The sequence below is a fragment of the Polyodon spathula genome, chromosome 60 (assembly GCF_017654505.1).
Source record: "Polyodon spathula isolate WHYD16114869_AA chromosome 60, ASM1765450v1, whole genome shotgun sequence".
Taxonomy (NCBI): domain Eukaryota; kingdom Metazoa; phylum Chordata; class Actinopteri; order Acipenseriformes; family Polyodontidae; genus Polyodon; species Polyodon spathula.
The window spans coordinates 473215-494965 of NC_054593.1; the positions used below are offsets into that span (position 1 = coordinate 473215).

At 42.7% G+C, this 21751-nt stretch overlaps 1 protein-coding gene across 1 annotated transcript in view; it reads left to right on the forward strand.

Moving 5' to 3' along the window:
• The first annotated feature begins 8623 nt into the window (after positions 1-8623).
• Positions 8624-21751, forward strand: part of LOC121307887 — a 15765-nt gene continuing 2637 nt past the window's right edge. Inside the window, exons 1-22 of the mRNA XM_041240204.1 lie at positions 8624-8655; positions 8898-8953; positions 9216-9308; positions 9392-9516; positions 9607-9750; positions 10267-10344; positions 10425-10595; positions 10869-10965; positions 11204-11427; positions 11880-12033; positions 12189-12397; positions 12704-12821; positions 13220-13422; positions 13732-13849; positions 14223-14392; positions 14667-14764; positions 15126-15259; positions 15377-15427; positions 15861-16044; positions 16444-16579; positions 17054-17152; positions 18347-18435. Of these exons, the coding sequence (XP_041096138.1) occupies positions 8624-8655; positions 8898-8953; positions 9216-9308; positions 9392-9516; positions 9607-9750; positions 10267-10344; positions 10425-10595; positions 10869-10965; positions 11204-11427; positions 11880-12033; positions 12189-12397; positions 12704-12821; positions 13220-13422; positions 13732-13849; positions 14223-14392; positions 14667-14764; positions 15126-15259; positions 15377-15427; positions 15861-16044; positions 16444-16579; positions 17054-17152; positions 18347-18435 (2783 nt within the window). The remainder of the gene's footprint in view (positions 8656-8897; positions 8954-9215; positions 9309-9391; positions 9517-9606; positions 9751-10266; positions 10345-10424; positions 10596-10868; positions 10966-11203; positions 11428-11879; positions 12034-12188; positions 12398-12703; positions 12822-13219; positions 13423-13731; positions 13850-14222; positions 14393-14666; positions 14765-15125; positions 15260-15376; positions 15428-15860; positions 16045-16443; positions 16580-17053; positions 17153-18346; positions 18436-21751) is intronic.

The following is a 21751-nucleotide window of genomic DNA, read 5'->3' on the forward strand; positions in this document are numbered from 1 at the left end:
GAGTGTGGGCTCAGTCTTATCTGCTTGTTCTCAGTGTGAGAGTTCAGCTGCATTTCCAGTGTCCTGAGCTGGGCTTTGAACCCAGAATCTCTTTGCATTGTGTTGCAATTTAGACGTTTTCAGTGTATGTATTGAGAAGCTCAGCTAAGTCTAATAGAAGTAGACTACAGCTATGACCAAAAGTTTTGCATTCCACTATAGAATGGACTAATTGTGCTTCATAAAGTCAAATTAAATCTGCTGAATATTCCTCGTTAACATTTAATTACATACCGCTTTTTAGTTTTCCATCTACAGTACTTAATACAAAACTGATGAATTGAAAACAATCACAATTCTTAATCTTGCATGAAGTACGGTACTACTATTATGGCATCCGGTAGACTTTTTCTGGCGATATCATTTTGAAGTTTAGTTGATTACATAATGTTAAAAAAATCTGAATTACTGGTATGTTCATATAGTTTTTTTTATTTATTTTTTTATTTTACCGAAAATTCTAGTTGATGCTAAACTTTTGGCCAGAGCTGTACATATAAATCAGCACTGCCATTAAAATAGAATGTTTGAAGCTTTATGTATTGTGTTTCAATTGCATTCTTTAAGAAAGTGTGAAGTATAGATCATGCTATTCAAAGAGAAAACCTTTACACATTTCACTATTCAGAAGCCACTAATAAAATTTGCATTGATTTTCCATAAAGTGTTGTGAAGTGTTTTTTTCTCTGTTGCTTTACTGTTCAGCTCCACTATTTGTGCTGCCTGTCTAGGAGAAGAGAAGTCTATTAATCCAAACAGCATGCAGATTTATTTAGATTGGATCAGGAGCAATGGATCCTCAAACAGGTTTGGACTGTACAGGTATGTCATGCATGCAAAAAATGGCAAAAACAACAAACAAAATCCATCATTATTTTAAAACATTAGGTCACAGAAAATTACTGGCAATTCTTTTGAAAATATACCGCTACAGGGTGTTTCATGTGGACAGTCTTTGGAAACACATTTAGAAGCACGCTTTTGGAGTTTGATTATAATATTTGTTTTATTTTTAATGGAATGAGGGTCAAATGATACAGAAAGTAACTAACAATAATAGTCATTGTTAACTTTAGTTTATATTTGTATTGGAAGCCAAGGGCTGAAGCTGAAATGTATAGAAGGGGTTCAGACTGATACAAATTAACAAGGAAATGTCACTTACACTAACAAGGACCATATTGGAGATAGACAAAATAATGACACCACAGAAATCTAATAGCGGTGTTATTGATGTGCAAGAATAAACTGGATTGGTGGACTGCACTGGAAAAAGTAATAGATAACTTCTGCCATCTACTGGTCACTTTTGTTAACTGATTCAAATATAAAATCCAGCATGTTTTGTGCATGAACTGGTTTTCTACTCTTAATATGTTTGGAATCATGTTTAAACATACTTTCAATTAAGTGGGTCTTTCTCTCCTTTTTTAATTCTACTGGTATCATTTAAAACACGGAATTAGCCAAAGTGGTAAATATAAACATTCCTAATTTATATAACACTCGTCTTTCCCACTATAATGTTTAATTATATTATTAATATATTATATATATATATATATATATATATATATATATATATATATATATATATATATATATTATATATTTATTTTTTTTTTTTTTTTTTTTTTTTTTTTGCGTTAACAGGTAACAGGACGTTGCTTGTCTCGGGTCTCTATCCTCCTCTGGTGATGTTTGTTTTATATAAGTCTTCTAGCTCTTTTTGTTGCCCTCTACTTATTGTAGAAAAGCTTCATTCTTTAAGTTTATTCTGATTGTGTTCAATTTGATCACAATCATAAACATTACATTTGTTATGTTTTATAAATTCAAGGGGTATTCTTTTTGCTTTGAAAGTGGGTTTGCTTGTAACATTCATGTATCTGAACTGCACACACACCCTAATGATTCAATGCTACTACCTGCTTGCTGGATTGCCAGCGCAATCACAATGGTACCACTCATCACACATAAAGCAATCACTCATAACACATAGAGCAATCACTCACTACACACAGAGCAATCACTCACTACACACAGAGCAATCACTCGCTACACAGAGCAATCACTCACTACACACAGAGCAATCACTCACTACACACAGAGCAATCACTCGCTACACACAGAGCAATCGCTCATTACACACAGAGCAATCACTCACTACACACAGAGCAATCACTCGCTACACAGAGCAATCACTCACTACACACAGACCAATCACTCACTACACACAGAGCAATCACTCATTACACACAGAACAATCACTCGCTACACAGAGCAATCACTTGTTACAAAGAGCAATCACTCACTACACACAGAGCAATCACTCGCTACACAGAGCAATCACTCGCTACACAGAGCAATCGGTCACTACACACAGAGCAATCGCTCATTACACACAGAGCAATCACTCACTACACACAGAGCAATCGCTCATTACACATAGAACAATCACTCGCTACACAGAGCAATCACTCACTACACACAGAGCAATCACTCGCTACACACAGAGCCATCACTCACTTCAAATAATGAAGATAGAATAACTAAAACAGAGGTCAGAGAATCACTGGCAAACTCAGACCACAACATGGTCTCATTTGAAGTGTTTTTTAAATCCCCAAAAGTAATGACTAAAGCTAAGGTTTACAATTTTAGAAAAGCAAACTATGAAGGTATGAAACAGAGACTAACAGAAGTAGATTGGAGTAAAATAGAGAAAACACCTACAGAAGAAGGATGGTTGTTCTTCAAAAATGTAGTACTAGAGGCGCAAAACAATTATATCCCTAAAGTAGACAAATCTAAATGTAAAACTAAATTGCCAAAATGGTTTAATAGATCTATTAAAAAAAATATTCAGCAAAAAAAGGCACTTTACAGAGCATTAAAAAAGGACCAAAAAGAAAGTACGCAGAAAGAGTACACAGAACTGCAAACGCAAGTCAAAAAGGAAGTTAGAAAGGCCAAGAGAGAAATAGAAATGAACATTGCTAAGGGAGCTAAAACCAATTCCAAAATGTTTTTCCAATATTACAACAGCAAGCGAACATTCAAAGAGGAGGTTAAATGTTTAAGAGATACAAATGGCAAAATCGTAGATGAAGAAAAAAAAATAGCAAATATATTAAATGATTACTTTTCACAAGTTTTTACAAAGGAAGATACTGACAACATGCCCCACATGTCATCCAGTTCCTATCCAGTTTTAAATAACTTTAGCATAACTGAGGCAGAAGTGTTAAAGGGACTAGGAGCTCTTAAAATAAACAAATCCCCTGGGCCGGATGAGATCCTCCCAGTAGTACTCAAAGAAATGAAAGAAGTAATTTACAAACCGCTAACCAAGATCATGCAGCAGTCTCTTGACACAGGGGTGGTACCGACAGACTGGAAAATTGCAAACGTAATACCGATCCACAAAAAGGGAAACAAAACTGAACCAGGTAACTACAGACCAGTAAGCCTGACTTCTATTATATGCAAACTTATGGAAACTATAATAAGATCCAAAATGGAAAATTACCTATATGGTAACAGGGTCCTGGGAGACAGTCAGCATGGTTTTAGGAAAGGGAGATCGTGTCTAACTAACTTGCTTGATTTTTTTGAGGATGCAACATCGATAATGGATAATTGCAAAGCATATGACATGGTTTATTTAGATTTCCAGAAAGCTTTTGACAAAGTCCCGCACAAAAGATTAATTCTCAAACTGAACGCAGTTGGGATTCAAGGAAACACATGTACATGGATTAGGGAATGGTTAACATGTAGAAAACAGAAAGTACTGATTAGAGGAAAACCTCAGAATGGAGTATGGTAACCAGTGGTGTACCACAGGGATCAGTATTAGGTCCTCTGCTATTCCTAATCTACATTAATGATTTAGATTCTGGTATAGTAAGCAAACTTGTTAAATTTGCAGACGACACAAAAGTAGGAGGAGTGGCAAACACTGTTGCAGCAGCAAAGGTCATTCAAAATGATCTAGACAAGATTCAGAACTGGGCAGACACATGGCAAATGACATTTAATAGAGAAAAGTGTAAGGTACTGCACGCAGGAAATAAAAATGTACATTATAAATATCATATGGGAGATACTGAAATTGGAGAAGGAATCTATTAAAAAAGACCTAGGAGTTTTTGTTGACTCAGAAATGTCTTCATCTAGACAATGTGGGGAAGCTATAAAAAAGGCTAACAAGATGCTCGGATACATTGTGAAAAGTGTTGAATTTAAATCAAGGGAAGTAATGTTAAAACTGTACAATGCACTAGTAAGACCTCATCTTGAATATTGTGTGCAGTTCTGGTCACCTCGCTATAAAAAAGATATTGCTGCTCTAGAAAGAGTGCAAAGAAGAGCGACCAGAATTATTCTGGGCTTAAAAGGCATGTCATATGCAGACAGGCTAAAAGAATTGAATCTGTTCAGTCTTGAACAAAGAAGACTACGTGGAGACCTATTACAAGCATTCAAAATTCTAAAAGGTATTGACAGTGTCGACCCAAGGGACTTTTTCAGCCTGAAAAAAGAAACAAGGACCAGGGGTCACAAATGGAGTTTAGAAAAAGGGGCATTCAGAACAGAAAATAGGAGACACTTTTTTACACAGAGAATCGTGAGGGTCTGGAATCAACTCCCCAGTAATGTTGTTGAAGCGACACCCTGGGATCCTTCAGGAAGCTGCTTGATGAGATTTTGGGATCAATAAGCTACTAACAACCAAACAAGCAAGATGGGCCGAATGGCCTCCTCCCGTTTGTAAACTTTCTTATGTTCTTATGTACACACAGAGCAATCGCCACAGAGATTTGTATTGGTCATTTTTCTTTGACTTTTCTCTTCGGTTTCTTTCTGAGGAACCTGAGAAAGTCCAGCATGTGTATCAATGTCAGTGTGTGCTATTGCACGTGTATCAATGTCAGTGTGTGCTATTGCACGTGTATCAATGTCAGTGTGTGCTATTGCACGTGTATCAATGTCAATGTGTGCTATTGCACGTGTATCAATGTCGGTGTGTGCTATTGCACGTGTATCAATGTCAATGTGTGCTATTGCACGTGTATCAATGTCAGTGTGTGCTATTGCACGTGTATCAATGTCAGTGTGTGCTATTGCACGTGTATCAATGTCAATGTGTGCTATTGCACGTGTATCAATGTCAGTGTGTGCTATTGCACGTGTATCAATGTCAGTGTGTGCTATTGCACGTGTATCAATGTCAATGTGTGCTATTGCACGTGTATCAATGTCAATGTGTGCTATTGCACGTGTATCAATGTCAATGTGTGCTATTGCACGTGTATCAATGTCAATGTGTGCTATTGCACGTGTATCAATGTCAATGTGTGCTATTGCACGTGTATCAATGTCAATGTGTGCTATTGCACGTGTATCAATGTCAATGTGTGCTATTGCACGTGTATCAATGTCGGTGTGTGCTATTGCACGTGTATCAATGTCAGTGTGTGCTATTGCACGTGTATCAATGTCAGTGTGTGCTATTGCACGTGTATCAATGTCAGTCTATTGCACGTGTGTGCTATTGCACGTGTATCAATGTCAATGTGTGCTATTGCACGTGTATCAATGTCAATGTGTGCTATTGCACGTGTATCAATGTCAATGTGTGCTATTGCACGTGTATCAATGTCAATGTGTGCTATTGCACGTGTATCAATGTCAATGTGTGCTATTGCACGTGTATCAATGTCAATGTGTGCTATTGCACGTGTATCAATGTCAATGTGTGCTATTGCACGTGTATCAATGTCGATGTGTGCTATTGCACGTGTATCAATGTCAATGTGTGCTATTGCACGTGTATCAATGTCAATGTGTGCTATTGCACGTGTATCAATGTCAATGTGTGCTATTGCACGTGTATCAATGTCGATGTGTGCTATTGCACGTGTATCAATGTCAGTGTGTGCTATTGCACGTGTATCAATGTCAATGTGTGCTATTGCACGTGTATCAATGTCAGTGTGTGCTATTGCACGTGTATCAATGTCAGTGTGTGCTATTGCACGTGTATCAATGTCAATGCGTGCTATTGGTTCTTGTGTGCTGACACTGTTGTTTTGTGAAAGTGTGTATGTTTTCATGTTCTTCTATATTCTAGACAGCAGTACTGCACTTCTAAAAGCAGCAGTTAGTTTTTGTGGCCAGTCAAGAGTTTTTGCAACGAAGTGTCAAAATCTCATTTGCTTAATGTAAATATCAGCAGTTTCAGTTATGTAGTGTATTGCATTTCTGTGTTTACAATCCAATGTATTGTGTTTCCTTATCTTTACATGTCTTATGTCTAATTACACCCTTTGCCTTGTTTCTTGCACTGCCTCCTTTAAGCTTCTGCAAAGTCTAGAATAAAGCTTAACATCTAGAATATTTATGGTACCAGTTTGACTAAACTTTACTTCCTTTCTCTTTTCTCTGTGCCTGTTGTCGTACCTCCTCTCTTACCCCTTGTCTCTCCTGCCTCACCCATCTCTCCTGCCTTACCCCAACTCTCACCACTTACCCCTCCTCTCACTCCTGCCTTACCCCCACTCTCTCCACTTACCCCTCCTCTCACTCCTGCCTTGCTTCTGGTCTTGTATTGTAACTTTGGGGGGAAGATGCTAGTAGGGCAGCTGCCCCAGCACAAAGCCATGGGGAGGGGTGTGAAAAAATTACTGAAATCCATTGCAACTCAAGTAATAATTCTGTTTTGTGGGTAATGTTTTCACTTGTCAGCTGTCAGCGCCCCCTAGCACGAGCCTATGCACCAGAAAGTGGAAAGTGTCACTTCCATAGCAATAGTCAATCACCAGAAACCTAGGTTCTACACAAACCAACAGCAGTTCATTATTGTGGAGTATCTGTCTGGTTCACTTCCCCTGCAGTGTGCAGGATTGTTTATTTATTTATTCACTCCTGCAGCCTTCAGGACCAGCGCGACTATAACACTTTATTTAGTCTGGCATGTAAAGGAGGCACGTTTCATAACAGGTATTAAGCACCTATGTAATAAAGGTAAACCAAAACATTCAGATAGGATAGACACCAAGTAAGAAATGAATTAATAAGAACATGCAAATAGGTAAACAACCCTTTAAATTGACAGTTTTGAAGTACAAGATGATTAGAACACAGTTGAAAACAAATAACTCGCCCATTTGCTATTTTTTAAAGTGCCGTATTTTTAAAACAAGTTTATTTGTTAATTCTGTTCAGGCATTAAAATATGTATGCATAAAGAAACATAATCTAGTTATGTACTACAGCAAACTTCATACAGCAGTATCTAATCTGTTATTATTTTTAATGACCTACTTAAGGACATTGTACACTGGATCCAATAACGTATCCAAATTTAACATGCTTCTAAAGAGAAAGAACTATCATGTGCCCCCCACTGCATCTTGCACAGAGTACGACGGTGATGCGTCAATTTAGGAATCGAAACAAGTTAAATTTGCTCAGACTTAACGTACATTAAAAATGACCGACGAACAACGACTGGAAATACATGTAGGCTTTTGCAGTACACTGAACAAAATGGAAAATCTAATTGTGTGTGCCGCCCAACAAAAATTACTTTATGATAAATCCAACAAAGATTAGAAAGACTTTGTAAACAAGAACGCATATGGAAAGACATTGGTGTGGACTTGAGCATGAATGATATGTATTATAAAACATGACATTATTTTCTCTTGTTCCTGGGTAGTAAGTGTTATTTCCTAATTGCTTATGCCTCAAAAGTATAGAAAATGGCTATTATTCCCCACAAACTTGGCTTTTGTGACCAGGACAGGTAAATTTCAAAATATCACTATTTCCAATGAGAAAACGGGCGCTTTTGTGTCTTTTCGTTCACATAAAGTCAGAAAAAAACAACATATGAAACCAAATTAACATGTATTTATACTAAATTAATACAAAAATGACCACAAAAGATTTAGAAGTGAGTAGTTTTTTCGAGATTTACGATTATACTGTAAATTTACAGTATAATGTATTGATGCGCTAGGGAGACCGCACTGGGTTGATCCCCGGAGCCAGCATCGCAGTCGTTGTGTGCAGCAAATTAAAAGGGTACCCAAAAGGTGAATTGGTTTCCCAGACTCAATTAACACACAACTGTACAAATGATAAAACTTCTACAACAGCCTGCCAGTGAAGACTACAAACATGTGTCAGACACAGTGAGTCCTATAACTGTGTTTATTGTAGAGTCTGTTTCACTCCATTTAGCTCTACAGTATTATTAGGTGTGGACTTTATCATGTGAATTTAGATTATTAAATACCGTTGTTGGGGCCAAAACTCTCTCTGAAGATTTGCCCAACTTTCCACAGCGCTGCCTCGGGCGTGTGCGAATGAGGAACCCGCTCCTGTCTGTCAGCAATTAAGATAATTACAATAAACTGATTATTAAGCCCAGGTGCTCCCGTCCCGATCGGGCGCACGCTGATTCAAACGGCTTTATATACCTGGAAACATCCCGACTCTGACAAGCGAGTATCGGGTTCTTTCTATACTGTGAAGCGCTGAAACGCAGCGTGTGGTTTGTTTGCGAAGGATGGGTCGCATGGATTTTAAACTCCTTTTAGGGTAAGTCGATGTGTTTTAAAGAAAAGTGTGTTTTTTTTTTTTTCTTGGTGAAATACTTTAAACATTTGCTAGATATGCGTTTTTGCTATGTTTAAATTCAGATGTGGTTTCAGATGTGTCTGGCTTCTGTTTCAATGTCGCTGTCTTGAAAGAAGTTGCTGTGATAAACTCGTGAGTGGAGCCGCGTTAGTGCAGGATACAGAAGGTGTCCACGTGTAACCATTTTATTCGCTGTTTTTCAGAGTTGCGTTGATGTGTGTACTGCTGCCTTTGGATGTGATGGCTCAAGCGCCGCCAGGTAAGTGGCGTTCATTTTACTAATTGCAGTTTAGGTGTCTAGCGCTTCGTAATTTTGTTTTTTAAATGGGAAGATTTCGGCTTGACTGAAGCTGTCGATGCATGGCCTCGCTTCTCCAAAGCGCGCTGTACCTGCCCGTATTATGCAGAGCGCTGCGCTCGGCAGTAAAAGTACCTTGTAGAAACTGCTCTCGTTTGCCTATGTTAGTATTGTGAATAATAAAGCTAGTTATCTATTCAGTGACACAGCCTTTCGCTCGCAGGAACCTTTGTTAATGAGTGTCGGGACCGACACTTCTGGATGAAGACTGAAAGAAGCTTCTTAGTTGGAGGAAACTTCCGCTTTGACATCCTTGGTAAGGAATATCTGAGCGCGGTTCAGTGGAAGTAAGCTGTATTTATTTGCATGATATAAAACTACTTTTCTCTTTCCCTCAAGCTAACGACGGCATTCACTCTCTGGATGACAGATACGCAGCGTCCTGTGGGTTTACCTACAGCTTTAATATCCTCGGTGATCTGATATTCCGCGCTTCTTTCCTTGCATGTCACGTCTCCAGCAAGGTGAGTCCTGTGCGGTGACGCTCGTCGCAAGCCCCCGTTCTTACAATCAGAAGTGTCTCCTGCTAAGCTCAGACCGGCTTCTTTTCTCAGAATGACGCAGAGTTTAGCTTGATGTTCCGCTTGGCTCGCATCGACCAGTTCGGCAGAGAGACCTACTACCCGTTCTCTATGAGCTGCAGTACGACCAAGCCGTGGAACCCCCGCGAAATCGTCTGTGAGGAGAACTACATGGAGGCAAGACCGTTCTCCAGGCCTGGATTTGAGCTGTGGCCCTACTAGCTAGATATTTTGTTGCCCCAAATGCTGTAATGCCTTTATCTTTGATCCATTATCCTAGGTAGCTTTACATGGCTGTTAAAATGCACCCACAATGCATTGACTAATAGGGTTGCTAGTGATGACAATAGCTGGGTTTGTTGCTGTATAGCTGTGTACTTTGGGTATGGAGGTAGAATTTGCTACTGCAGAGTATGTTTTGCACACACTGTATGGCTTTGTGCTTCAGATCTCGAGACTTCAAACAGGGTTAATCCTGAGTAGTTCTTGCTCTTGTCAAGAGTGACTGGCATTAAAATCATCTTTGAAACTATTTTTGAAGGTATGAACCTAAATGACTGTGCAGCATTATCCCCTTCTGCTGAAGGTAGAAGTTGAGATTCATTAGGTTTAGCCCAGGGATGGTCTGCAGAACTACAGGGCTGTACGGCTTCTCTGCCTTCAGCTAACCTTTAGAACATGCTGTCCTCTTAGATATCTGTCAGGAGAAATGTACCAGAGATTGCCCAGGAAGGACTGGATACTGAAGACTGGCCAGCTGCTGTCCCTGCAGTAAGTAAAGCTGCTGTGTTTTGGTGTCTTCTGAAACCAGACTAGCGCCTCAATTCTAATTGGCTTCCCCTGTGTTCCAGGCCCTGGAAGCATTAATGTCAGTTTGGAAGGTTGTGTTCCACAAGACTGGCCAGCCAGCAAATTCCATGGATGCCTCCCTGGCCCAGTCTCTGGGCTACAGCATCAACTCCACCTCCACTAGGATCCTCTTCCGCTCCCCATTTAACATGCCTGAATCTGAGCTGCTAATGGTGAGACCGCTACAAAAACTGCACTCTGACATCTCATACTGACCTGAAACCAATGGGAATGTAGTCCTGGTTTGAGGTGTGTTGGGACTTCTCATTGTCTCTCTGAAAATATCCAGTTGCATGTTTTAGTAGCAGTTTATATAGGTAGATGTCCAGACAGTTGCCACTTGGGCACAAGTTCTGTATTCTTGCTCCATTAGCGTTCACGTAGACTTGGGTCCCCCCTTTTCTCATTCTGTGCCTGAGTTCCCAGTGTCTTCCTTGTTCTTCTAGGTTAATGGAATCCAAGTGGAAGCAATCCGAGCAACTGTCTTCTACAAGCAGAGGTGGATGGTGCTGTTGGTGGACACTTCTGCTGCCTGTACCAAGAGTAAGATCATCTAAAGCTTGCCAATCTTAGCAATGGCCATGGGAACTACTGCAGCCATCTTTTTATTCTTTGAAACTTGACTTGGAAGTAACATGTGTGCATGCTTGGACACCACAGAATCTTACCAGCCAATTTTGGATGGGTGGAGCAATGTCTGCAGTGTTGATTGCTGCCTGTTGTACAGGCACCCCTAATGGATATCAATTTGATGTAGTAACGGATTCCTTGCTACTCCTAGATAATGGCACTTTTGATGGGATGAACTTGGCCTGGGTTTCCCCCAGAGTGCTCTCTCCACTGGTCCTGCATATTGACCAGTTCCAGGACAAGGATATCTCCATGGGCGTGGATGGGAAGCTGCTCGACCTCGCCACTATCCAAAGAAGGAACTATAACCTTAATGTCAATGATTCCTTTGTAGGAATCTCCATTCCTTATGGTGCAGAGGGTGGCTACCTGAAGGTAACCTAGAGTTTTACATGGGGGAGGGGCTGGCTAGAGTTGCCTAACTGACAAGCAGACAGGTTCATGATAGATGTTGTGTCCACTCTGTAGTTTGTCTTGCAGTCTGCTACAAACAGAATTTCTGCTTGGCATGCAGATGTAACAGAACTGCTGCTGGAAGCACAGAATTGGTTTCTGACTTCATGCAGGTGACCAGGTCTGACTCCATTTATGCCTAGATGGACTGTCCTTGGTGCTTCTCTAGATCAGCAGCTTTGACAGTTGCCTACACATGCCTCTTGGTCATTTGGCATGTAGCAGGATATTTTAGCTGACCCGGGGTCAATACTAATATTCATGCACATGTGGGGAGCTGTAACGTGCATACTGTATTGGCAAACTTCCCTAACCTGAATACTTCAGTTGAACCCTGGCTGTCCCCTAGTGATCACGCCTTTCTGTCTCTGTAGAGTCATGTCCTAAATAACCAGTACAACCGCATGTATGCCATTGACCTGTACCTTGAGCACCAGTGGGCAGATGACCAGTGGGAAGTGACCCAGCACCGCTCCTTCAAGCCAGTCCGCACCCCCTTTATTGCTGAAACCCCCTTTGTCATCAACAGTGAGTACCAGCATGGACCTTCATAGCCCTGATTTGGGTGCCTTTTTAATAATGCAGCCTAAAACCGATGCGCCTCTTGGGAGGGGTGTCCTGTATATTCAACACTAGACCTGGCTAAATGTGCAATGCTAACACCTTCATGCCTCCTTTCCTAGATACCATTCCAGAAGAAAAGGTCTTCACAGTGACCCTTGGCGTCTTCAACCCTGACGTTGAGCTGAAGAACCTGACTATCAATGGGGTTCCTCTGACCCTTCCTGAGGCCATCAACCAAGGCATTGTGGTCACTGAGGTCCAGCACCCCAATGGCACCAAGTCTATTGTCCTGAAGGTCCCCTTCACCCACCCACTCATCCCACAGAAGGTGGGGATGAAAGCATGCCTGTACATCCCATAGAAACCAAAGCTTTGGGCCCTGAGCTGGGTGACCTTAAGGATGGCTGTCACGATACCTGTATCCTCCATGCCAACACATACACTGCACAGGGTGCTAGCTGAAACATTATTTGTCTTTATTTCATAGGCTTTACTCTTGCACCATAGCCCATGCCATACTGTCTTTCTAGTAATGGCTATTACCCATGTGGCCCCAGATATTCTGTGGAGCTCTAATTCTAGAGTAGTGCATGAACACCCAGTACAGCTGCTTACTATTGCTCTTCTCTGGCAGTACATTGGCGCTGGGGTCCGGGAGTTCACCTTGAATATTAACTACACCTTGAACATCGTTCCTGAGAACGAGCCTTATTTCTTCCCGGCAACCATCGTGTGTCAGGTTAAGGATGTGGGTGAGTATTGGGGCAGAAGTGTCTCTGAACACTGGGGTGACTGCCTAGACCTGCACAAGCCTCCCAACCAAAGGATCACTGAACTATTTGCATGCCCATGAGGGGGATACCAATTCCCTGGATGATGGCCTGTACGTGCTTTCAACAAGCTAGTTTTACAAGCATTTGTAACCCTCCATAAACTGTCTACTGCAAGCTAGCACCCTTGTCCTGGGATCATTTTCTGCATGCACCTAATATGCACCCCTACTGGCAATTTACCTTGAGAGCAATTGTCTTCATGCACTGATACCCAGGGAAGGTGACTGCCAGCACATGGCTAAAGATTGGACTGTTGGCATCTGAAGGTGTGGTGCATTTCTTTGGCATCTCCTTAATGCTTTCCACTTCCTCCCCAGTACTTCCTGATGTCAATGGCTTTTGTACTGAGAACAGCATAGTATTTGATGTGAGCCGCGGGAACATGGACTACCTCTGGGTCATGTACGTTGGGAAGCACCAGCTAACCTCAGAGCTGGCTGCTCGCCGAGGCTACATAGTTACCAACCAGACCAAGTTTATTGTAGAGGTGCCGCTCTTCAGTGTTGGCTGCATCTATGAGGTGAGCATCTGGGGAGACACTAAAATCCTCCCTAGCAAAGACTGCTCGTGGCTGAGCTGGGTGTTGCAGCATTAGTCTAATCCTGGGTCAAGACCTCTCTCTTTAGGGGTAGAGATGCTAGTGCCTAATTGAGCAAATGGAGACGTTGTTGAATTGGAAGCTTGTCGCAGCATGACTAGGCTTGCTTTTGGTTGGATATGGTGCTACCACCTGGGAGAGCGCAAGGTTTTTCCACTACTTGGTGCCCAGTTCAACCCATAATGAGCTCTAGGTCTTTGCCTCAGTGTGTCCCTTGTCTCCTCTTTCCAGGATATCTCTCTCCGAGGCCTCTTTGTTCGTGTAGAACTGACCTTCAGGATTGTTGGGACACTAGAGGCAGTGCTGTCATTGGTACAGCGCTGTCAATTTGCTACCAAGCAGCTGCTGGGTAAGACGCTCCACAATGTGGGCTTGACTTTTTGTCTTGGTGCACTGCACCTCCTTTCTTGCATACCTGTGACTAGAAGCTACCTCCTAACACTTTAGCTGCAGAGAATATTTCAGTGATCATTTTGCTTGCAGTTTCAGTGTAGTTTGCCCAACTTCTCAATGGTGTGCAGACCATGTTCTAGCTGATGCCAGTTCCCCTCTGTACTGCTATTAAACCTGTTGCTATCCAGATCCAAGGCCTGGCCACATCTTGCAATAGACTGCTCTTTTAGTCTGGAGGCCCCTTGGTGCAGGATTGATGTGGAAATCTCCAACTGGCTCGTGCAGCAAGTTCTCACTTGAATGCTTTGTTTTAATTCCACTCTGTTCAGTGTGCATGCCTGGTGGTGTGATGACAGTGGTGGCTGTGACTATGGAGCCCATACCAGTAGTGGAACCCAGTAAGACAACCCTGCTGGACAAGACCTGCAAACCCAAAGAGTCTGACTCGACCAGGGCTCTCTTCACCTTCAGTGTGAACACCTGTGGGACTAGGAGCCAGGTGCTGTAGATCAATGCAATAGTCCCTCCTACACCATACTAAAAGCAAAGCCTGGGCCAATATAACCATCCCTACAAGTGCTGTTTGATCATATCTGTAACTAGCCTGGCATCTGTGCCCTAGAAAACACTACTGCAAGATTCCTTCCAATGTGGTGGCTCCTGTTTATCAGTGTTTAGATTTGCAGGGTGGGGGGTGTTTGGCTGTTTCTAGTATTGTGGAGGGAGGGCTGCTTTGTATTAACGGCATGCTGTTCTGGCTCCTGTGTCTTCAGATTGTGGGCAACTACCTGATCTATGAGAATGAGGTGGTGTATACCAGAGCACTGTTCCCACCCAATGCTCCAGTCATCACCAGGGACTCTGAATACAGGTGAGCATGAGGAGTCCCTCCACTGTAGGCAAGCGACCAGTACAGCAATCCTACCTTGAGCATGGGCACTGCTACATGCATGAAGGGAACAACTAGAAATCCTCCCTCTTCCCCCTTTTTGAGGGCTAGAGCACAGAACTGAGGTGTACTGACAGTAGCTGCCAACTTGGGGCAAGCTCTACAATACCACTCTAAAAATGGCCTTCTATTGCCAGTAGTTCACTTGCTGTAAGGCGTCACTCTGCATGAACTATTTAAATGATAAATTGTGTACATAACTCTACTCCACTGCATTTAAAGACATTGACTGTCTTATCAAATACTGCACAGAATCAGTGGCTCTGGTACCACTTTCTCCTAGGCTGACCGTTCGTTGCCGCTACCCCCTCAATGACACGTTGGAGCTGGTAGCTGAAAGGAAGGCTGCCCCTGCCCCCTACTCTGTCAAAGGGTTAGGATCCCTGCAGTTCCATCCTTACAGCCAAGGGGATAGAGGTATGGCTTTTCTAGTGCCTGGGTTAGCTTGCCCAGTCCTGGCATGCTATTGGTCAGCTCTTTCTCCTGCCCTGCAGTATCAACCTGCTACTGACGCCAATTCTGTGTGTTTCACAGGCAGCAGGCCATTGAGAGATGTCCTGAATCTGAAGGCCCGTATAGCAAGAGGTCGGTATTGGTGAACTGCAACTCCCCTGGCCAGATTTGTGTTCTGTAGTCTTCATTCTAAACTCCCATGAGTCTCTGTTGCATGCAAGGCTTAAGCTTGGCTGTTAATGGTAACCAGATACTAAAATTGCACATGCAGAAACTATTGTTTAATGGTATGCTTTTGCTTTCTCTTCCCTTTCCAATAAAAGCTTTCTTTACCAGAACGGAGTAATCTATATGACAGCTGGGTTGGCAGACCACCTTGCTTAGTTGTCCCGGTACAGTATAGCTACGTCTGTGGCTTTAATAGTACAAAGCTTGCAATTGCAGAGTCCCACTCTGCCCAAACCATAGTTGTCCCTAACCCAGCAGGAATGGTTGGTCTACATGCAAAGAGCTTTACAACCATGGCAGTGATGGGAGGCCCCTCAACCTGTCTTCTTCCCTCCAGATGTGTCCTACTCCCAGTTCTACTCTGCGTTCCCTGTGTCCCAGTCTATGCTGGAGCCACTGTTCCTAGAGGTTGAGCTCCTGCACCCCCAGAACCTGGCCGACCAGCTCATTCTGCAGGACTGCTGGGCCACTGAGAGCCCTGAACTGGATGCCAGCCCTCAATGGGACCTGGTCACTGACAGGTGGGGGAGCTAAGGAGGAAGTGGGTTGACTGGTACATTACTGTAGACCAGAAGGAATATCATGGCAGCATAGCTTGTGCCTAAATGTACAGAATTCCTTATCCTGATTGAAAGGCATCTCTGCCTGTGGCCACCTTTTCAGTATCAAAAGCTCTTGGTTTCATGAGTTTGACTTGATCTGGATTAATCGGCCATATGGTACACACCCATGGCAATTGAAATCTGGTGGGAACTGCATGTGTCTCAAACTTCAGAAAGCTTCCTAGCCTTTTTAACTCTCCTGCTATGATGCATGACTTTATAAAATGAGTACCTGTGCTTCAGTGTTCAAGCTCCATGCCTTGACACCCAGTGTTGTTCCCACCAATGTCTCCTCCTTTTTTTTTTTTTTTTCTGCAGCTGCCTGGCCAGTGGAGACTCCTACAAGACCCGGTTCCACCCAGTGTCCGCCAGCGCTCTCACCAAGAGCCCCCACCACCTGAAGAGGCTTGAGGTCCAGGCTCGGCCTGCTGAAGACCAAGCCCTCTGGAAACAGGTTGGTAGCATTCTGTGAGCTCAACCTGAGCCTTTTGCTCTGTATTGGCATCCTCCTGCCTCAGGCAGGTCTCTCTACTCTAGGTATGGGGAACCATATTCCTACTAGTTTAAACCCCAATCCAGACCCTAAAGCCACTCCCTATTAAACTGGAGTGGAGTACCTCCAGGACCAGAAGTGGGTAGTTGTGCTCGGTGTTAGGCTGGCTGAAGGGGTTGTGTATTTTACTGAACCAGGGTACGTCAACTGTCTAGCTGCCCTTCATGTTTTGCAGGTGTATTTGCATTGTCTAGCTGTGGTTTGTGATTCTGAGAAGGAGGGTGCCTGCAATAAAACCTGCGTCGCTGGAGAGAAGAGATCGGGTAGGCAGGGTGTATCTGGCCTCTCCTGCAGTGCTGATAGGATGCACATGATAGCTTCTATATAAACTCTGAATTGCTCCTTGGCTCTAACACTTTGGGGTTTGTTTTCCAGCCCGCAGCACTGAGCTGGCAGACTCTGTCAAAGGCTACATTTCTGCTGGACCGGTTCAAATTGTACCAGAGGGGGGTGTTGACCGTGTCAAAGCAGCAGGTGAGTTCAGCATTAAGACACTAGTGCCCTGCCTGTCCCATCATGGAGTTCCTTTCTGTGGTGATGGGGAAGGTTGGGTAGGTATTGTGGTTCTTGCATGGCAAGCTTCATGGATTCCCCTAAAAGAAACCTTGGAGCCAATATGGCAGCTGCAGGGACTGCAGTTTCCAAACTCCTCCTGTTCTAAACTGATGCTCGTCCCAGGCACTCTACAGAATCGAATCCTTACCCTGCTGACCAATAGCCTTGCTTTTCCACAACCCTTGTAGTGGGGCTAGCTCTGTGCTGTATCTACCCAACACAGTTGCATCTACTCCTGTGTGGCTCCCTCAGGGTCCTAATGCTTCTCTTGCATTTCTTTTCAGAGAACACACCTCTGGCCCCCTCTATTCCAGTCTTGGGAGTTGCAGTTGGAGTCCTTTTACTTGCTGTTGTAGTTTTTGCTGTTAAAGCTATGAGATGTTAAGCTTCTAGTTTTAATAAAGACTTAATGTGAACTGTCTGTCTTGCATGGCTTTGTTTAGTAATGCCTGAAAGGTAACCTGGTAAGGGGGGGTTGGACTGCTAGACTGTCTTGGTTATGCCTCCAGTCTAACATTTGAATGTCCTATTCAATAACTCTCAATCTATTACACCATGAGGCCCTCTGCTCACTACTAAAATGTAAAGCTTGAACCTTGTTGAGCAGTAAGCCTGAGTGGTCTGTTAAGCCTTTTCACAAGGTGAGGTGGGAGTACTTGAGGGTCCCTCCAGTGTTTAATCCAGATATCTTGGAGCGTGAACACGCTCTACCATAGAATTGCATTTATTGCATCCTGTTCTGCAAGTGTATTTCCTTGTGCTGTTACAGATCCTTAACTTGCACTGGATCGATATTATTTTAGGTATGTTAATATAGCATGATCCTTGGCTGAATGATGAGACTTTCAAAGAAACTCAAATTCCCTTGAATTTGGCTGGTGTAAAAGGAGCTGAATTTCATTAGGTTTGAAAGCTCCCTTAGAAACAATTAAGGGTGTTAAATCTTAACTGGTAGGCATGCACTTGAATCTGTTCCTCCAGAAGCTGCTGTGATTGAAACTTTTTCAATGCTTTCATTGATACAGAGTGTGATACCTACACTCAGCTGCATTGTCAGTGTAGCTGCTGCGTTCCAATGGGGAGGTGGTTTATAACGGTCTGTTTACTCACTAGGTAATAACAGCCAAGATGAGGCTGTGTTACCACAGCCAAGGGCAGGAACAGACTGGGCATGATGTCATTACACTCGTCTCAGAGGACGGGTATCGAGGCACTGCTTCTCCAATTGGGCTTTGCAAATGCAGCTCACTGAGTAACGCACGTCAGAGCCTCACTCAGTATTCAAACGGCTGACAGGCAGTGCTTCATTTATGCTACTTGGAAGTTTTGTATTGCTTGTTTTATTCACAGGTTTGTTTTTGAAAGCATATGAGAGACTTTAATTTGTGTGTTGCTGTCTTCAGGGTGTGTTTTATAACCTATGGTATAATATTATGGGGTAGAAATTGACTGCTTCTATTTATGGATAACCAAGACAAAAACCTAAAATGCAGTACACACTTTTGGTTCATGTAAAATGTCTGACTGATTGGGCAACATTGAAGCAAGCATAATGAAATTCACATGAAGAATGTCATGACCAGGTTTCATCACAATTGAATAAGCAGTTCTCTACATATGCTTGCAAGACCACACGCCAACATGGTGTCTATATAAAGTGATAGTGTGCTGGGCAGAGCTTTGATCCATTGTCCTACACACAGGACCACACTATATAACACTACAGCAGGAACCCACCATGGTGTCTATATAATCCAGTTGTGCTTGCCTGCTGTGTCTGACAGCACTGTGCATCCTGTTAGATCTACAGTGTATTATATCTGTGTGACAGTGCTGTGCACTCTGCTAGAATGCTTTCAAAAATACACATGTTAATAGATTATATTTATCAATTAACAAAATGCAAAGTGAGTGAACAGAAGAAAAATCTATATCAAATCCATATTTGTTGTGACCACCCTTTGCCTTCAAAACAGCATCAATTCTTCTAGCTGCACTTGCACAAAGTCAGGGATTTTGTAGGCACATAGTCAGGTGTATGATTAAACAATTATACCAACCAGGTGCTAATGATCATCAATTCAATATGTAGGTTGGAAGGCAACCATTAACTGAAACAGAAACAGCTGTGTAGGAGGAATAAAACTGGGTGAGGAACAGCCAAACTCGGCTAACAAGGTGAGGTTGCTGAAGAGAGTTTACTGTCAAAAGTCATACACCAGGGCAAGACTGAGCACAGCAACAAGACACAAGGTAGTTATACTGCATCAGCAAGGTCTCTCCCAGGCAGAAATTTCAAGGCAGACAGGGGTTGCCAGATGTGCTGTCCAAGCTCTTTTGAAGAAGCACAAAGAAACAGGCAACGTTGAGGACCGTAGACGCAGTGGTCGGCCAAGGAAACTTACTGCAGCAGATGAAAGACGCATCATGCTTACTTCTCTTTGCAATCGGAAGATGTCCAGCACCGCAATCAGCTCAGAATGGGCAGAAAACAGCGAGGCCCTGGTCCACCCATCTACTGTCCGGAGAAGTCTGGTCAGAAGTGGCCTTCATGGAAGACTTTCGGCCAAAAAGCCATACCTCCGACATGGAAACAAGGCCAAGCGACTCAACTGTGCACGAAAACACAGGAACTGGGGTGCAGAAAAATGGCAGCAGGTGCTCTGGACTGATGAGTCAAAATTTGAAATATTTGGCTGTAGCAGAAGGCAGTTTGTTTGCCGAAGGGCTGGAGAGCGGTACACGAACGAGTGTCTGCAGGCAACAGTGAAGCATGGTGGAGGTTCCTTGCAAGTTTGGGGCTGCATTTCTGCAAATGGAGTTGGGGATTTGGTAGGAATTAATGGTCTCCTCAATGCCTGAAGTACAGGCAGATACTTATCCATCATGCAATACCATCAGGGAGGCATCTGATTGGCCCCAAATTTATTCTGCAGCATGACAACGACTCCAAACATACAGCGAAAGTCATTAAGAACTATCTTCAGCGTAAAGAAGAACAAGGAGTCCTGGAAGTGATGGTATGGCCCCCACAGAGCCCTGATCTCAACATCATCAAGTCTGACTGGGATTACATGAAGAGAGAGAAGCAACTGAGGCTGCCTAAATCCACAGAAGAACTGTGGTTAGTTCTCCAAGATGTTTGGGCCAACCTACCTGCCGAGTTCCTTCAAAACATGTGTGCAAGTGTACCTAGAAGAATTGATGCTGTTTTGAAGGCAAAGGGTGGTCACACCAAATATTGATTTGATATAGATTTTTCTTCTGTTCACTCACTTTGCATTTTGTTAATTAATATAATCTATTAACATGTCTATTTTTGAAAGCATTCTTACTTTACAGCATTTTTTCACACCTGCCTAAAACTTTTGCAAAGTACTGGTGTGTGTGTGTGTGTGTGTGTGTGTGTGTGTGTGTATATATATACATATACAAATAATGTAAACCCCCCCTCCTCCCAGGGTCGTCGTGTTTTGTTCTCATTCTTTGAACACACTCACACAGGTTATGGGGTTCTTTTCAGGGTCTCGGTTTATTCACCAAAATTAGTAAGAAAGAAGGATTTGAGAGAGAGGTAACACAAGGGAAGGGTACAAATGAATAGAGCAGGTAAAGACAGAAGTAGGGTTTTGTTTTAAAGACAGGTGAACAATCTTTTACAGAGCAAGAGGGTGGTGGCGGCCTCTGTAAGAAACAGATACACATTATCACTCAGGGCCCGCCATCTCCATCTCACGTGTTACATCATCTCTTGTCAAATAGTCAAATTTAACATGTTCTATACACACATTTGACTAAATCAACAATAGCGAAATCATACCTTTATTACATGAAAGTATACACCCCCGCTATTTCTCTTTTCAGGTTTCCCAGAAAATTTTCGCAAACCGTGCTTTAACACAGCTCTTTCTCCATCCAGAGATATTCGCGCTCTGCTGAAACTGTTCTGATGCACTCCCTCTTATAACTCGGTGCCTTAAAGGGATACTCCTGCATTTGGCCGATATATAAAAAAAAAAACTTGTTTTAACCACCCGGTCACACACACACACACACACACACATATATATATATATATATATATAGGGCACAAAACATAGGGCCCATCGGCAGGAAAAAAAATGCTGCAACGTGGGGTGAAGATGATCATTCAGTACCACTAAGAAGCGATTAGCATCGACCTTGCCTTCTAAGGGAATGAGTGCACCCAAACCATGCCAGGAAAATGCGCCCCACAACATCACAGAACCACCTGAACCCTTCGCTGTGGGAACCAAGAACTCAGGGCTAAAGAGCTCATTAGGTTGACGCCACACGTGCACGCGTCCATTTGAAATGTCCGTAAATTCAACGGTAAAATTATAGTAAACACAGAGGTTAAATTGCCTTCTCTTATAAAATGACAATTTACCTTACAAACAAGATGTTTATTTTTACAGAATATTCCCTTAAAAAAAACATCTTATTTTACATTAAAAAATAAAAACAGAAATTTAACAGACCATATTTCTTTAAAAA